At 61.3% G+C, this 15,887-nt stretch overlaps 1 protein-coding gene across 3 annotated transcripts in view; it reads right to left on the bottom strand.

The window, feature by feature from the left end:
- Positions 1-5,180: 5,180 nt before the first annotated feature.
- Positions 5,181-15,887, bottom strand: part of NAP1L4 (nucleosome assembly protein 1 like 4) — a 47,676-nt gene continuing 36,969 nt past the window's right edge. For all 3 annotated transcript variants that reach the window (XM_045486295.1, XM_045486298.1, XM_045486297.1), the window contains 5 exons: positions 15,859-15,881; positions 15,484-15,603; positions 13,267-13,296; positions 12,816-12,872; positions 5,181-6,295 (listed from right to left, as the gene is read on the bottom strand). In XM_045486295.1, coding sequence (XP_045342251.1) covers positions 6,257-6,295; positions 12,816-12,872; positions 13,267-13,296; positions 15,484-15,603; positions 15,859-15,881 — 269 coding nt within the window. In that variant the 3' untranslated portion in view covers positions 5,181-6,256. The remainder of the gene's footprint in view (positions 6,296-12,815; positions 12,873-13,266; positions 13,297-15,483; positions 15,604-15,858; positions 15,882-15,887) is intronic.

The raw sequence follows: 15,887 nt of genomic DNA, 5'->3' as shown, positions 1-15,887 counted from the left end.
GGTGCCCTTCCCAGACACACGGGGAGGGGTGGGGGGCACATGACCACGGAGGCAGAGGCTGAGGGGATGCTGGGGGACCCTCCCCCTGAGCCCGGCCCCGCCCACACCTGGCCTCCGGAACCCAAATAGGCACAGACTTCCGTGCGAAGCCTCCCAGTCGGTGGTCATTCGTCACAACCACCCTGGACCGGAATGCAGCCCCCAGGTGGTCTGGTGTCAGCCCTTCCTTGGCCTGCCACACAGGCCGGTGGCAGATGAGGACCAGAGTGATGGCATTAGCTGGTGACTTCTGAGCTGGGGTTTCGAGGATGAGCGGTTCTCCACATCACAAGGCCGTCCCAAGGCAAGGGCACGGGAGAGGGACATTCGGTGTTCTGTGCTCCCCTGGCCTGGGACGCCTCTCACGGCCCCCCTCCCCCACCCCCACCCCCACCGCAGAGCTGGTGCAACCCCTCAGGGAGGGCAGCCCTACTGGTACCTTCCAGCCACCCCACCCAGAAATGGGGGCGGGCTGAGACCCAAGGAGGTTCAGAGACCTGATGGACATTCCCGCCAAGCCAGCCTTCCGGAAGCCCCCAGCCCGGCCCGGCGGGGGAGGAAGCAGCCGGTGCAGGACGTGTGTGTGGGGCCTGCCGCAGAAGGTCCCAGGTCGCAGACCCCAAGAGGCCCGGAGCCCCGGCTGGGCCAGGCACGCCTGTCTGGTCGTCAGAGAAAGTAACATCCGGCCACCGCCCTCCCTGAGCTGAGTCAGCCTGGCATCTTGGGGGCGGGCAGGGGCCCCGCCCAGGTGCCCCGAGAGGACTTGGCCTCAGGGTGTGCCCGGGCCTCACCCTCCCGGTGGCCGGGGTCAGTATGTGGTGGGAACGCAAGCTTCTGCCGGCAACCGTGCCCTCGGGGGTGCCGGCTCCTGCCCTCCGAGCCTCAGGGGCTCCCAGGAGGGTCCCAGGCAGACGAGGTGCCTGCAAATTCTGAAGAATGGAGGGTTCGGCCGGGGCCAGCGGAGGACGGTCCTGGGGCCCCTGCTGTCGGGGGGTTCTGCCTGCCACTACCTCCCGGCGGACGGGAGACCGAACGGCTGGTCGGGCCCCCGTGTCCAGGTGGCCAGGTGCTGAGGCCGGAGCGGGAAGGATGTGTCCAGGGGCCAAAGTCCAGGGGTGCCTGAAGGCTGGGCCGGGGCCAAGGAGCCCTCCGGGAGCGGGAGTGGGAGCAGGAGCCATCCGGCCGACTCGGCCTGGCTCCGGAGGGGGTGCGTCAGGCCTCTGCTCGGCCCCCGGCCCCACAGGACAGGGCCAGGAGCCCATCCGGCAGACTGGCCGCCACAGGGCTGCGGGCGCCGCGGGCCTTACCCGTAGGCGTGGACAGGGGCGTGGGCGACCCGTCCCCGCCCCCGCCCCGGGTGGCCACAATTCCCAACCCATCATGGGGGAGAACCAGGATTTCAGGTGGACGGACCCCGACTTGGGAGCACTTCTGACAACGCGGGTTCCCCGAGGTACGGTTTGCACACACAGCCGAGCGCACTCACTGAGGGGTTTCCACGAGTTTCCACCGCCCGGAGGTACCCTGGCCGCCCCCCCCCCACCCCCCGGAAGGTACCCTGGTCACTCCCCAGTGACCACAGTCCGCGCACAGCCTCCAGAGGCCACCGCGTCACCTGCACGCCCTCCCCTGTGTCTGGCTGGCTTCGCTCAGTCCCTGCTTCCAAGGTCCCCCCGCTGGGACCCCACCTTGAACTCCAGGCATCTGTGGAAACCCTGGAACGGCCCAGGGCAGAGCCGAGCCGCCCAGGGGCCGGGACGCAGAGGCCGGGGCAGAACGTTGCTCAGAGACGGCAGCCACTCGATTCTGAGCACGTCTGAGGGGGCACGGTCTCGTGTAACGCGCGAGACTCAGGCCCCGTGGCCTCAAAGGGAACAGTCTAGGGAGAGAGGGAGGGTACGGGCAGCAGAGGCTATGAGGACGGGAGGTGGGCCTGGATGCTCACCTGACTCTCTCATAGAAGCATCGCGACGGCCCTGCCCACGAGGGTCCCAAAGAGGGGCCGGGTGGGCCCGGCTCCAAGGGGTTCAGGGGATCAGTGGAGACAGAGGTCAAGAGCAGCCAGGCGGGCAGCACTGGGGCCCCGAGGCGGCGGCAGCCCAGCCCCTGCAGAGCCAGCCAGCCCCCAGAGCTGCTGTCTCCTGGCTGCTCTGGAACTTTCGGGAGCAAGCGGCAAGGGAGCGTCTGCACGTTCCCTGAGGTGCTGAGGGCCGGCCGGCAGAGGCCCCGCCTTCCCCTTCCTGTGACTGCGCAGGGGTGAGGTCAGGGAGCAGCTGCGCGGACAGGCCAGGAGGCAGGGCCGCCGTGGACGGTTGGGGAAGGCACGGCTTCTCAGGGCTTTGAGCTGCATCTTGCCGTCCGAATATGTTTGGAACAACCAGCGCCAGCCTGAGGCCGCGGGGACCCAGCTCCGTGGAGCTCGCGCATTCTTCTTCCCACAGGGAAATGAAACCCAGCGTCTCCGGGGACGGCCGTCATCCAAACGTCCCTCCTGCTGCCCGTCTGTGCCCCGGGCACAAACTCTTGACACCCACGCCCGCTACGGCCTGCGGCGCGACTCACCACGGCCAGCCAGCGGGCCCGGAGTCCCGTCCCACCGCCCCCGGGGCCCAGCCGCCCTCTCCAGCTCCCCGTTCAGCTCAGACCCCGAAGGTAACCCCTGTGAACATGCACGCACAGGCGTGCACCCACACGGACGCCCGTTCTTGGTGGCCACGCATGGACTCGGCCGGTCTCCGAAGGGACGGGCTCCCGACCTCTCGTCATCCCCGACCACGCGCTCTGCACACACGCTGGGTGCGGACTCCCGCCCGTGACGCACACCTACTTTTTTGAAGGCCTCGGAACTGCCGGGCAAGAGGGCCCTCGGACGGGGCCACCCCCTGCCCGCGGAGCTGTGCCCTTCGAAGACTCTTCCCACGTGACCTGCATTTCTTCAGTGAGGCCCGGCAGCCGCCAGGCTGAGCGGTGCTGCGGCTCCTAGTGGGCGTGGGTCCGCCAGGGGCCGGCAGGAGGGAGGCTTCCCCTGAAAGGTCACGCTCGCAGTGAGCCCTGGGCCAGTGGGACCAATGCTCACAGAGCCGTGTCCGTCCCTGTGAACCTCCTGCACATCACCCAGGCACATGGTCATTCCCGATCCTGTGGTTACTCGAAGCCACAGGTTTATAAACAGGTTCATTCTGGATGCTCCAGGGGAATGTGCCAGTCGGGAGTCCTTGGGGAGCCTGTTTCAGTCAGGATCTGCGGGGACAGCAGCTACCGCAGAGGTCCGGGGCCCCCATCCCCCAGGGGCGCTCCCAGCCGGGGGCCCGACCTCCAGGGGCGGCCTGTCCCCCGGGGGTTCTCCCAGCCGAGGGCCCGTCCTCCAGGGGTTCTCCCAGCCGGGGCCCCGACCTCCAGGGGTTCTCCCAGCCGGGGCCCCGTCCTCCAGGGGCTCTCCCAGCCAGGGGCCCATCCCCCAGGAGCGCTCCCAGCCGGGGCCCCGACCTCCAGGGGCACTCCCAGCCGGGGGCCCGTCCCGCAGGAGTGCTCTCAGCCGGGGGCCCGACCTCCAGGGGCGGCCTGTCCCCCAGGGGCTCTCCCAGCCGGGGCCCGTCCTCCAGGGGCGCTCCCAGCCGGGGCCCCGTCCTCCAGGGGTTCTCCCAGCCGGGGGCCCATCCCCCAGGGGTGCTCCCAGCCGGGTGCCCGTCTTCCAGGGCACTCCCAGCCAGGGCCCCGACCTCCAGGGGCTCTCCCAGCCGGGGTTCCGTCCCCCAGGGGCTCTCCCAGCCGGGTGCCCATCCTCCAGGGGCGCTCCCAGCTGGGGGCCCATCCCCCAGCGGCGCTCCCAGCCGGGGCCCGTCCTCCAGGGGCATTCCCAGTCGGGGGCCCGTCCCGCAGGGGTGCTCTCAGCTGGGGGCCCGATCTCCAGGGGCGGCCTGTCCCCCAGGGGCTCTCCCAGCCGGGGCCCGTCCTCCAGGGGCGCTCCCAGCCGGGGCCTGATCTCCAGGGGTACTCCCAGCCGGGGCCCTCCTCCAGGGGTTCTCCCAGCCGGGGGCCTGTCCCCCAGGGGCTCTCCCAGCCAGGGCCCCGTCTTCCAGGGGCGCTCCCAGCCAGGGCCCGTCCTCCAGGGGCTCTCCCAGCCGGGGCCCGTCCTCCAGGGGCTCTCCCAGCCGGGGCCCCGTCCTCCAGGGGCTCTCCCAGCCGGGGGGCCGTCCCCCAGGGGTTCTCCCAGCCAGAAGACAGGGAGCTGCATGCAGGCGTCTTCTCTGCAGACTGTCCTCCGGGATGGGGTGTTTAACTGTGTATCAGCAGGAAGAAGGCAGGCCTGGCGACCCAGGTGGGGTGCACCCGTGGGCCACTCTGGCCGGGGATTCTGAGCCCCAGCTCGCCTGGGTACTTCAAGAACCAAGAACATTCCGGCTCCAGTTGTCTGGGACATGCTGGAAACACGGCTCTTCCAGCTACTCCCAGTTGTGGCCGCTTTCCCCATTCCAGCTACTCCCAGGGAGAGGCTAGTCCCCGGGCAGACGACGGGTGGACCGATGGATGCCGGCTCCTGGGGCGCAGGGAGGAGCAGGCTGGTGCGCTTGCCCTCTCCCGGCCCCGGCTCCGGCTCCTGCTCAAAGAGCAGACAGACACCCCCAGGCCAGGTCCCGAGCAAGAGCCCGTGCAGCAGGTGTCCTGGGGGGGGAGCGCTCCCTCTCATGAAGGGACGGGGACCCCAGCAGAAAAGCCCCAGTGAGAAGACACAGCAAAGGTGGCCTTCGTGCGGGACCTCTCCCTCCGGGGAACCTCTGCGTCTGGAAGGCACAGCCCCACAAACTCTGGGAACGGCTTTCTCCTCGGGGAGGGCAGACCCTCTCCCGTGGCAGCAGAGGGCCCACCCGGGGACCCCGAGCCCCCGCTGGCGGTGAAGCGGGTCCGGAGGCCTAACGGGCCGGGTAAACGCAGCCTCCTCCTGAGAACCGGCTGCAAGAGCCCCAAAGACAACGCGGGAAAGGCCTGAAGTCCTGGGTCTGCTCACCCCCCACGGCTCTACAGACACAGTCCGTGCGGGCGCGCGGCCACGGCCCGGAGCTGCCGGGTGGGAGCAGGTGCCAGGACCCCCTCCCGCTGCTCCCACCAGGTTCTCCCCCAGAGACACACTGCACAGCACTGGATTCGTGTTTCACAACTTTAATAGAATATTCTAACTATTCTGTACAAATTGAAAACACCGTATTCAGTTACAAATGTATTGTAAGTAAGGCTGAGCACTCTACAGGCCTGGTCACAGTGTGGACACGGCATCCCCGGCTGCCAGAGACCGCGGTCACACACTCGGAAACCTCACACGCCAGCCAAGAACGGGTCACTCCGAACCCAGGGCTTTGAAGACAAGATGAGCACAGGGCCGAGAAACAGGGGCTACTGAGGAAGCAAGACCCGACATGCACACACTAGGAGAAGCGGCCCCCCGCCACGGGCGCCCCCCGCGCCCCTGCCAGAGCCGGAGGTCCGTCCGGCAGGAAAACGAGCCCGGCCTCGGCCGCTGGCGGGACAGAGCGAGGGTCCCCTCTACGCAGGCCTGGCTCGCGTGGGAGCCGCCAGCACACCCACCTGGGGAGTCACCGGGTCACCAGGCACACACACGGGTTCAGAGACTGTAAGGACGAGCGACGGCAGGCGCCCCGAGCCCTCACGAGCAGGAGAGAATAAATAAATACGAGGATGGACCACAAGCACTGGCGCCTCGGGGCTGGGGTGCGCGCACCCCCTACGCCACCCCGAGGGAGACAAAACTGGAGAGGGAACGCTCTAAGAACGGGACTCGACTCTACCAGCCCTTGGGGCACGACGAGAGCACAGGAGACCAGGTGGCGGAAACACAAAGCGTGTGAGTTTCTCCAAGTGAAAGAAGAATCCAGTCCGACTGCGGAGTGGAGTTACTGGTTCTAGACGCCCTGGAACCACGTCCCCGGACGTCTGCCCTTGGCGTCGGCCGACCTTCCGCCGCCCCCTCCTCCCAAAGGCAGGGCCTGGGGAAGTCCACCGAGCTGCACCCAAGGCCGTAGAGGGTGCTGGAAGCAAACCTCCTATCTCTGAAATGCATTTAAGTCGCCACTGTACAGGTTAAGCCAAATAATAAGGATAAAGGAAAAGTTAACGTCAAAATCATGCACTTGAAAACGAGTTAGAGGCGAGGGCTGCCGGTGCAGTCGCGCTGCGGCCGCGACGGGTCCTCGGTGCCGTCGTCTTACTGCTGTTTGCACTCGGAGGGCTGGCTGGGCTCCTTCTGCAACGAGAGAACAACACTTGTAGGGAACCGATCTCATCAACCAGCCGTCTCCAACCAACGACGGAAAGCAAGACTCAACGAGTGTGCTCATTCTTACTGAAAAAACGGTCCCTGCAAACACACTTTTAAAAGAGTAATGACAAAGGGGCACCTGGGGGGCTCAGTCGGTTAAGTAAGCGTCTGACTCTTGATTCAGGCTGAGGTCATGATCCCAGGGTCGTGGGATCGAGGCCTGTGTGGGGCTCTGTGCCTACTTGGGATTCTCTCTCCGCCCTCCCCTGCTTGCTTGCTCATTGACTCTCAGAATAAAGAAACTTAAAAAATAATTTGAAACAGTGGAGCGCCTGAATGGGGCTCAGTCGGCTCAAGTCACCATCTCATGGTTCACGGGTTCAAGCCCCGCGTCGGGCTCTGCGCTGACGGCTCGGAGCCTGGAGCCGGCTTCGGATTCTGTGTCTCCCCCTCTCTCTGCCCCTTCCCCATTTGCACTGTCTCTCTCAAACAGACACTAAAAAAAACTTAAAATTTTTAAACGGTAACAAAAAATAAGTCAGCTTCCCAGACACAATCTCAGTAGGGCAGCCTTTCTGTTTCAAGCCATGCCCCGAGTCTAATCAGAGGGCTTGCGTTCAGAAGGAGGGCCCGTCAGGGCCGCAGAGACTGAGCACGTGTGCAGGAGGGCCCGTGTTCCAGAGCTGCAAGGCGGCCTCGAAGCTTCGTGGCGGCCCCCTAAACGCCACCTGCGTGAAAAAGCAGCAGACTCCCCCTTTCTGCTCCCGCCGCCCCTGAGACAGGCTCAACACCGGAGACGAACAGGGGCCACCCCACCCAGTGTGGGCCAGAGGTAGCCGAGCAGCCACACCTGACGCCGGGAGGCCCCTGCGACGGCTGCATGCACCGCCCCCCGCCCCCATGTCCCTCCCCAAGTAGGAACCCTACCCTTCCAGAAAAGGTGTCAGGGAGAGCGGGGGTCTCCTCAGCACAGAAGAGCACATTCAGCTTGATACCATCTGTCTCCCACCTTCACGAGCACATTTAGCAAATCCACGGGTTTTGTGTGAAGGCCACCAACAGCCCGACTCACACGACGAGCTCACTGGCCATCCTCAGCATGTAAACGTACCAGCCAGTCGCCTAGAATTCTTGGCTGCCAAGGCTACACATCACTCGGAACACGATCTGGCAAGCCTAGGGAGGCTAAAACCCCCGCACTACGTGGTCCAGAAGAAACTTCTGGGAAAACAGAACTGGCAGCTGCTACGGTGGAAGCTCCAGCTCATTCTCCAGAAAATCACACTGAAGACGGGAAAAAAATCACACGCAGAGTCCACAGAAACATGAAACAACATCTGGGACCCTGTGAAAGCGGATGGAGAGGGCACAGGCACGAGGCCGGGCCCCAGCTCTCCGTCCAGCACCCCCAGCAGCGAGGCCGTTCTGGGAGGGGGTCCTGGCCCTGGCACCCGCCCAGCACCCGCTCATCTAAAATACCGCTGAAAAGGCCGGGCACCAAAACAAAACACACGTGACCAGAAATCCAGGCTAGAAAAGATCAAAGTCCCACCCCACACACCTGGAGGTGACCCACCCAGGCAGCCGAAGAGGCCCCGGGCCGCTGGTTCTCCGTTGGTGCGGCGATGGCAGGAGGTGGGGAGCCGCAGGCAGCTGTCCGTGCGCGAGGGGAGGGCGTGTGCTTCCACAATCGTATTTGCGACAAGGAAGTGGGTCAGAGGAGGTGGGGCAAAGGAGGTGGTCGCGTAGGGGGAGAAGGCGGGAACAGGGGACGGTGGCACAGGACAGGAGGGACTTCTCTACCTTTCTGCACACGAAGGGTTCCACATATACAGTGTTTTGTACCACTGGGTGGCAACAATTTACGATGTGAAGTCTGGATGATTTCACACGTATATGTATAGGTTTTTAAGCCTGAGAATGTATCACCTACTCACTCAAAACACATTCGGTAGCTTAGGTGATAAAGGCTACTGGAAGCAAACAGGGCCTCACGACAACCAAGACCAGGAAAGAAGCTGGCGGCCCCACCTGCGGGAGCAGCATCCACAGGGACACAACTCCTAGCTGGTAAAGGCGACCCAGAATCCCAAAGCTTCTGATGTGAGTCTCATCAACGAGACACCAATGGTTTTCAATCTGTGACACAGGCCAAAACAAAACTGCACTGAGCCCCAGCACCCTCTGTTTCACATCACAGAGTCTGATGACGGCTCAGTCACTCAACGCCACTGATTATCAAAGGAAAGGAGGCAGGGGTTTCAAAGGCACACTCTAATAGCCCAAACCCTGCCTGTCTGGGAACCATTTAAAAGACAAGTTTTCCCAGACGACACGTGCCGGGGAAGGAGTGGAAAAGGGCCACCAAGCACACAGCCGGCCGGCACTGCATCACGGGGGCCCACGGCCCCAGGGCCCAAGAGCTGCCCGACTATGGGGGGAACGGCCGCCTCCCCCCAGCCCCCCGGAGAAGCTGGGACCCCGGCAACAACCTGATGACATCGCCACAGGGCTGCCAAAACTGCCGAGGCACGCCGGTGTTACCCGGGGTGGCCACACGCCAGGAGGGTGCCTCTGTCCTAGAGACATGGGCTGCTGGTCCTTCAGACGGGTGGGGTGGTGGGAACCAAGCAATCGCGCTGTCATCCGTGCATGTCAATCATCAGACTCGACCCTTCAAACACGCGGGTCCAAGGCCGCGCGTCTCCCCTAGCTAAAACGTTTCTTTGGCCTCGTCTATGAGAACGAGCCCACGAGAGGGAGACAGGAAGGCAATGCAGACAGAGGCTCAAAGGTGTTTGGTCTAAATGACGGTCAGGATCAGATGGTCACCTGCGGCGGGAAGTTCAAGTTCCTGCTCACAGGCTCCGCTGTGTAAGCGGCCGCTGCTGCTCAGCCTTCCTCTCCTGGGTATGAGCATCGCCTCCCGTGGCACCTGCCGACCACCACCCCGGACCACCTCCCTCCCCAACCCCGCCAAGTGAGGACGGTGTCCCCGGGGGGAGGGAGCTGATGACTGGAACAGAGCTGCGATGGCGAGGATGGCCCTCGCCGTGGGGGACGGGAGTGGGCGGTGGGCGGCCCCCAGGAGACTGCTGCTAGCTCTTACCCGCTCAGAACTCTCCAGCAGCCAGCCACACCAGCACCTGCTACTAACACTACACCAGACCACAGCTCGGGGCACAAAAATTCTGGCACGAAGGTTGGTTAGCCCTTTATGACCTGCCGGTCTGCACCACACCTGATTAAAAAGTGTAAACAATCACTAGAAACACATCAAGAAAAAGCAATGGGCTCGTTCCTACCGCAAGGGGTGTGGCTGGTCCTAGCACAGCCCAGGCAACACGGTCTCCACCTCCCAGGGCCCTCACTCACTGTCCTCTTCCTGGAGGGCCGTTCTGTCAAAATGCCACACCAGTCATGCCTTTGCTACTCGGTCAGAAACGAACACTGGGCTTGCAAAGCAGGAGCCAAATGTAGTTTCTGACAGTCAGTTTTAGAGGTACACAAAACAGGGGCACCTGGGTGGCTCAGCCGGTTAAGTGTCTGACTCTTGACCTCAGGGTTGTGAGTTCAAGCCCCACGCTGGGCTCCATACTGGATGTGGAGGCTACTTAAAAAAAAAACAAAAACAAGGCAACAATAGATGCTGGCAAGGATGCAGAGAAAGGGGGAACCCTCTTGCACTGCTGGTGGGAATGCAAACTGGTGCAGCCACTCTGGAAAACAGGATGGAGGTTCCTCAAAAAATTAAAAATAGAACTCCCCTCTGACCCGGCAATTGCATTACTAGGTACTTATCCAAGGGATACAGGTGTGCTGTTTCGAAGGGACATGTGTACCCCAATGTTTTATAGCAGCACTATCAACAATAGCCTAAGTGTGGAAAGAGCCCAAATGTCCATCGACGGATGAATGGATAAAGAAGATGTGGGATGTATATGTATATATGTATAACGGAGTATTACTCGGCAATCAAAAAGAACGAAATCTTGCCATTGGCAACTACGTGGATGGAAGCAGAGAGTATTACGCTAAGCGAAATTAGTCAGGGAAAGACAAACATCATATGACTTCACTCACATGAGGACTTTAAGAGACAAAACAGATGTACATAGGGGAAGGGAAGCAAAAACAAGATAAAATCAGGGAGGGGGACAGAGCATAAGAGACTCTAAAACATGGAGAACAAACAGAGGATTACTGGAGGGGGTGTGGGAGGGGGGATGGGCTAAATGGGGGAGGGGTGCCAAGGAATCTACTCCGGAAATCATTGTTGCACCAGACGCTAACTAGGGTGTGAACTTAAAAGAGAAATTGAATTAAAAACAACTTAAAAACAAAAGCCAAAAAGCCGCATGCACAAGAGGCCCCTGCGCAAAAATACTGTTCCTCAGGAAGCCGCTCGCTCAGCCTGGTGCGCACTGGATGTGCCTGGCCGGCAGCTTCCTCTCTGTCCGCAGAGCGACAGTGAGGCACGACCGTAAGGCACAGGCCAGGAGACTGGGTTCGAAACGAATACAGCTCCACCTTACCTAGAAATGTATGAATGATTAGCAGACAAAGATTACACCCACGTGGGGAAAAAATTGAAAGGAACTGTCAGCGTAAAGGAAAATAAACTGCACCAACTTATACTCTCTCATGACGCATACGGCTGCAAAGTCTCGAGCTGGAGATGAACCACCCCCACCCATCACACCTGTCCCTTTAGTACCCAAACAGCCCCTGTCCCCGTCTGCCTCCACTTGTGCAGACCCTGACGGGACAAATCCCTCCACAGGACCAGACTCGGGCCCTTCTGGCTGCCCAGACCCGGCGGTCCTGGGGCCTCACGCTGGCGAGGCTACTCGTTCAGTCACCGCTCTCCTTCCCCTGACCGACACCACAGAAGGAGACCCATGGAGCGCTAGTCCTGACTGCCCTCCCCCGTGTCACGTTAGTGGTGAGAGGACGCTCTTCCAGCAACACAGACGTGGGAGGAGCGAGGAGAGGACAGACAACAGAAGGAAGCGACGCGACAACGGAGCCCTCACTGCCGCCAACAGGGGAGACCGGAGGCAGCCGCCCCCCCCCCCCCCCCCCCCCCCCCCGAGTCTGGAAGCGGTCTCGGCTCTAGAATCCAAACTGTGGGCGTGTGCGCCAGCGGGAGAGCAGGAAGGAGCAGGCGGCCGGTGGGGGCCACCCGAGGCGGGGCCCCAGTGTCGCGGAGGCGAGCACGGGCGCATCTGTGCGGCAGTCCCGCCGTGGTGCGTGGGCTGGCTTTGCATAGATGCCCCTCTCCATGAGCTTACGTCCAGAGGAGAATTCACGTGGTACGTTTCTGGAAGTCTGACGCCTCCCTCCCATCCTTCCCTAGAAGGAGCCAGTACGGTAAGAGTGCATTTACGGAAAGACTTGGTGTTAAAAACAAAACCAAACCAAACCACTTACAGAGCTAGGTTATTACGCCGACAGTTTCCGCACATCCCACTCGGGGCAAAAACGGGGGACGGGCGGACAAACAGTGTCTAGTTACGCCGAGACCCAGTCAGCACATGCAGGGGACGCCAGGGCTCTGCTGGCCCACCACGGATTTAACTCTAAGCAGCGGCGCGTTACCGATCTCACGCTCGCAGACACAACCTGCAGCTTTGGGACTGCGTTAAAGCGGTTCCGGATTCAGAGGCTGTGGCAAGCGGCAAGGTGCCTTCATTTAAGCTGACCTGAGACCGGAAGTCAAAACTCACCTCTACAGGTAAAGTTAATGGAGTTGCCCATTCTCCTCGGCTGGTTTTTGTTGGTTTAACTAAAGCTTCCTAGTTCATCTGCGATCGTTGGAGATATTTACACGCAGCTTCCAAGTAATCTCAGCCCAAATACGGTCACAAGATCATGTCTACAACTTCACTACTCCATTCATTAAAAGAAATAATAACAACCCCCCAAAGTCCCTCTTTTCCAAAAACAGACACACAGAAGTCTACCGCGTCGCCATTTAGTCATTACCTTAGAAGAATTAAAGATCTGGAAAATAAGGCTGCCTTCCTGACTGGTTTAAGAAAACAAAGGACAGGGGCGCCTGGGTGGCGCAGTCGGTTAAGCGTCCGACTTCAGCCAGGTCACGATCTCGCGGTCCGTGAGTTCGAGCCCCGCGTCAGGCTCTGGGCTGATGGCTCAGAGCCTGGAGCCTGTTTCCGATTCTGTGTCTCCCTCTCTCTCTGCCCCTCCCCCATTCATGCTCTGTCTCAAAAATAAATAAAATGTTAAAAAAAAAAAAATTTTAAAAAAAAAAAAAGAAAACAAAGGACAGCCCAGGAAGGAGCTGGAAAAGCACTGACTGGGTATCTACACCTCACACTAAATGACACCTGAGGTGTCTGAATAGCCCGTTCGAGAACTTTCTGCTCTGCTCTCAGGACCGACGGGAGGACCCACGGGCCCCGCACCCGCACCGCCTCCTCGTGGGGGGCCGTCTGAGCACACGGCACGGGGCTCGCAGGTGCGCGCAGCCCCGACAACTGACCTTGGGGTTAATTTCGGCATCGTCCTCATCTTCTCCCTCCTCGTCACCTTCCAATTCCTGCACAAGAGAGTGAGAAGGAGCTGAACGGACGGGATGTAAACTCTCGGGGCTTCACTTGCCCCAAACCAACTAAACAACCCCTGGATTTAGAGGGAATCAACGATCGCTGTCCGGGACTGATTATGTCACCTCCTCCGGACACAATGGCTTCCGGGTACTTCATCCCCTCGCAGATAATGGGCATCAACACACGCCTGAAAACGCAGGGTCAGCCACCGGACCCTGGGGCGGCGCTGGCCGCCCCCCTGGTTTTAAGAGGGTGCAGCCCTCGGAGGCAGCTCCGCACAAGTTGGGTGTAACTGGTCTTGTGCTTCCACGACCTCGCGCACTCGAGGAGGGGCAGCCCGGCGCGGCCGCAGGGAAGGGACGCTCCACGCGAGCCAAGTCTTACCTCCTCTTCTCCTTCCTCACCCTCTTCAAACTGAAAAATGAAAACAAAGACAAGTTTTTAAGTCTCTGGAGCGCAAGGGCGCCCCGACCCAGACACAGTCCCCCCATCAAGTGCCCCTACTAGTCAGGCCCGAGGAAAGAGGTCGGTCGGCAGCACCCGTTCCAGGCCCAGTTCTCAAGGGGAGGGTCTGCTACTGGGCATCTTGGCCTTGGAACAGGGACTAGCCCCAGCGCTGCGGGGCCTCGTGTTCACAAGCCCCACTGCGGTCACAGGACTCCAGGTAGCTGAAAACCACTGAAAACAAGGCCTAAGGATGGGCGGGGGTGGGGGGGGGGGTGGGTGGAGGCTGGTCAGCATGAGGACATACTGGTTCACCTGGGAAACTGGCTGACCTAAGCAAGCCGGCAGAGGGCGTTTACTACAAAGATGCATGAATTTCCACGGCATTTTATGTCTCATACAAGGGTAAACGTTTCTGTGTTAGAAGTACGATAAAACCTTGGTGCTGAGCCTTTGAAAGAAGTCAGAACTAAGGCGTGCAGAAGAGACCCCCAACACTGTAGCTGGCTGGTCTTGAGTGAATTTCTCCCATGTCCAAAGACGTCACGGGTCAGGCTCTCATTCAAGCTCCAAACATCAGACTCCGATCACAACCGAACCCTGGAAGCTAACTGCGTTTCAGCGCAGCCTCCAACGGGCCCAAGCACGGCTTTCCTGAGGTTCTCAGCAGATCACCTCACTCTGGACCTGGAGGGGCCTGGGGGTCCTGCCGCAAGCACACCTGATACTCACGCAGAGCGGCGGCCCCCGGGTGGGGGTGGGGGTGCGGAGCCCGCGGGGCAAGCGAGCCGGTCCCCCCGGCACCACGCGCGGGGCTTGGGCAAGGCTGCCAACGCCACGGAGGCCTGCAGGTTAACCTCTACCCGACAGGCGCCAAGGAGCGGTGCCAACAGGAGCTACTCTCAAGGCTCGACGCGTCACCAGACTCCCCACCACTGACCGCACTGTCCCGGGCGGACACCGCAGCAGAGGCTGCCACGTGGCTGCTGAGGGGTCAGGACCCCGGTCTGAGCAGTCAGCGTGCGGCTCCCCGCCGCAGCTCTGCGCCACGCCTGCATGCGGGGCGTCGTGCGCGAGCGCGTCCACGCAGAAGGCAAGCCGTGCCGTCCGCGGTGCCTGCCCCTTAAATAAACACGTGCGGGCGCCGCCCCCTCAAGTTTTAAAACTCGTGGGTGTGTGATCAACGAAGTCCGGGAACCCCCGGTCTGGAGACGAGCCTTCCGGGGCGCGCAGTCACGAGAGTCTTGGGCCACACGAAGTAAAGCCAAACATCCGGTTCCTCAGTTGCCAACAATCTCAGTTACGGTCTTTACGCGTCCCATCAGGTGGTCCTACTGCATCGGACAGTGTGGGCAGGGGAGCACGGGAAGTTCTACCGGACGGGCCGGTCTACCACCTGTGGCGTAAATTTCAGCCGTGCTGCTTACACACCTGACACGACACGACCCCGCCCACAGCCGCCTCCTGCCCCAGCCCGGGATGGAAGTTAGCTCACCTCACGTGGTCTCCGACTCTACAGCTGACCCCCCACAACGACCGTGAGCACAGAAGAGAACTGTGGGAAGCAGGCCTGCACTGCCCCTGGGCGCCAAGCACCCGGAACCTGCCTCGCTCCCGCTGCCCCGCCTGAGGCCTCGGCAGACCCCTCAGAAAAGAAACCTAGAACCGTCTGGAACACCCAAGAGCTCTAAAAGCAACAGAGTAAATACCATCTAAAACACTTGCAGCAGACGCGACCAAACCGTATTTCCATAAATCAAGCAGACCCAGTGACCCGGGCCTCAGTTGTGATGGAGAACTGTCTCTGGTGACCACAGGACGGCTCGCTAGACCTTGCTCAAGCAGAGAGAGCAGCCTGGCCACCCTTCCGTGCAGCACGGGCCTCGAGTCTTTGGGGCTGGTACGCCACAGGCTAGCAGGGGTCGGCTCGGTGGACGACCGTCTGCCGTGCCAGATCTCCTTGAGTGACATTTTCCTCCCGTTTCAAAGTTACCCAAAGCTTAAAGGCAGTAAGCAGGACACGGTAAGCACCCGGGGCCCTCCGAGGACAGGCTGGCACTCCGCTCGGAGGCCCCCCAGAGTCCCGCTCCACCCCTGCCCTGTGCCCCGCCACCGGGGGACCCCCAGCTGCCCCTCAGGGCACCCCTGCCCACGTACGTTGTCGTCGTCCTCTATGGCCTCGCCCGTGAAGTAGAGCACGGCCCGCGGGACTATCCGCTCACGGAAGAAATGTCCAATTTCAAAGTCGGAGGCTAACGTGAATTCCGAGTCTTCATCCTGAGAGGGAAAAACGTCAACACGACTCGTTTCCATGAGACGAGCACCACGCCCTCCCACCCGCACTATGCCCGCGCTCCGGGCGGCCTGGCAGGCAGGGGTACGGGGACACGTGCTCCAGACCTGCCCCACGGTGCAGTGGACAGAAAGGACAGAAACGCTCCCCGGGTCTAACGGAGGAGGAAGCAGGACGAAAGGGAAGGCAGGCAATGATTCTGGACACAGAGGAGACTCTGAGGACGACACAAATCTTACCAGTGATTCTCCATCCCCAGATGCTAGAA

The sequence above is a fragment of the Leopardus geoffroyi genome, chromosome D1 (assembly GCF_018350155.1).
Source record: "Leopardus geoffroyi isolate Oge1 chromosome D1, O.geoffroyi_Oge1_pat1.0, whole genome shotgun sequence".
Taxonomy (NCBI): domain Eukaryota; kingdom Metazoa; phylum Chordata; class Mammalia; order Carnivora; family Felidae; genus Leopardus; species Leopardus geoffroyi.
The sequence above is the reverse complement of the archived record's forward strand: the minus strand, read 5'-3'. Positions and strand labels throughout refer to the sequence as shown.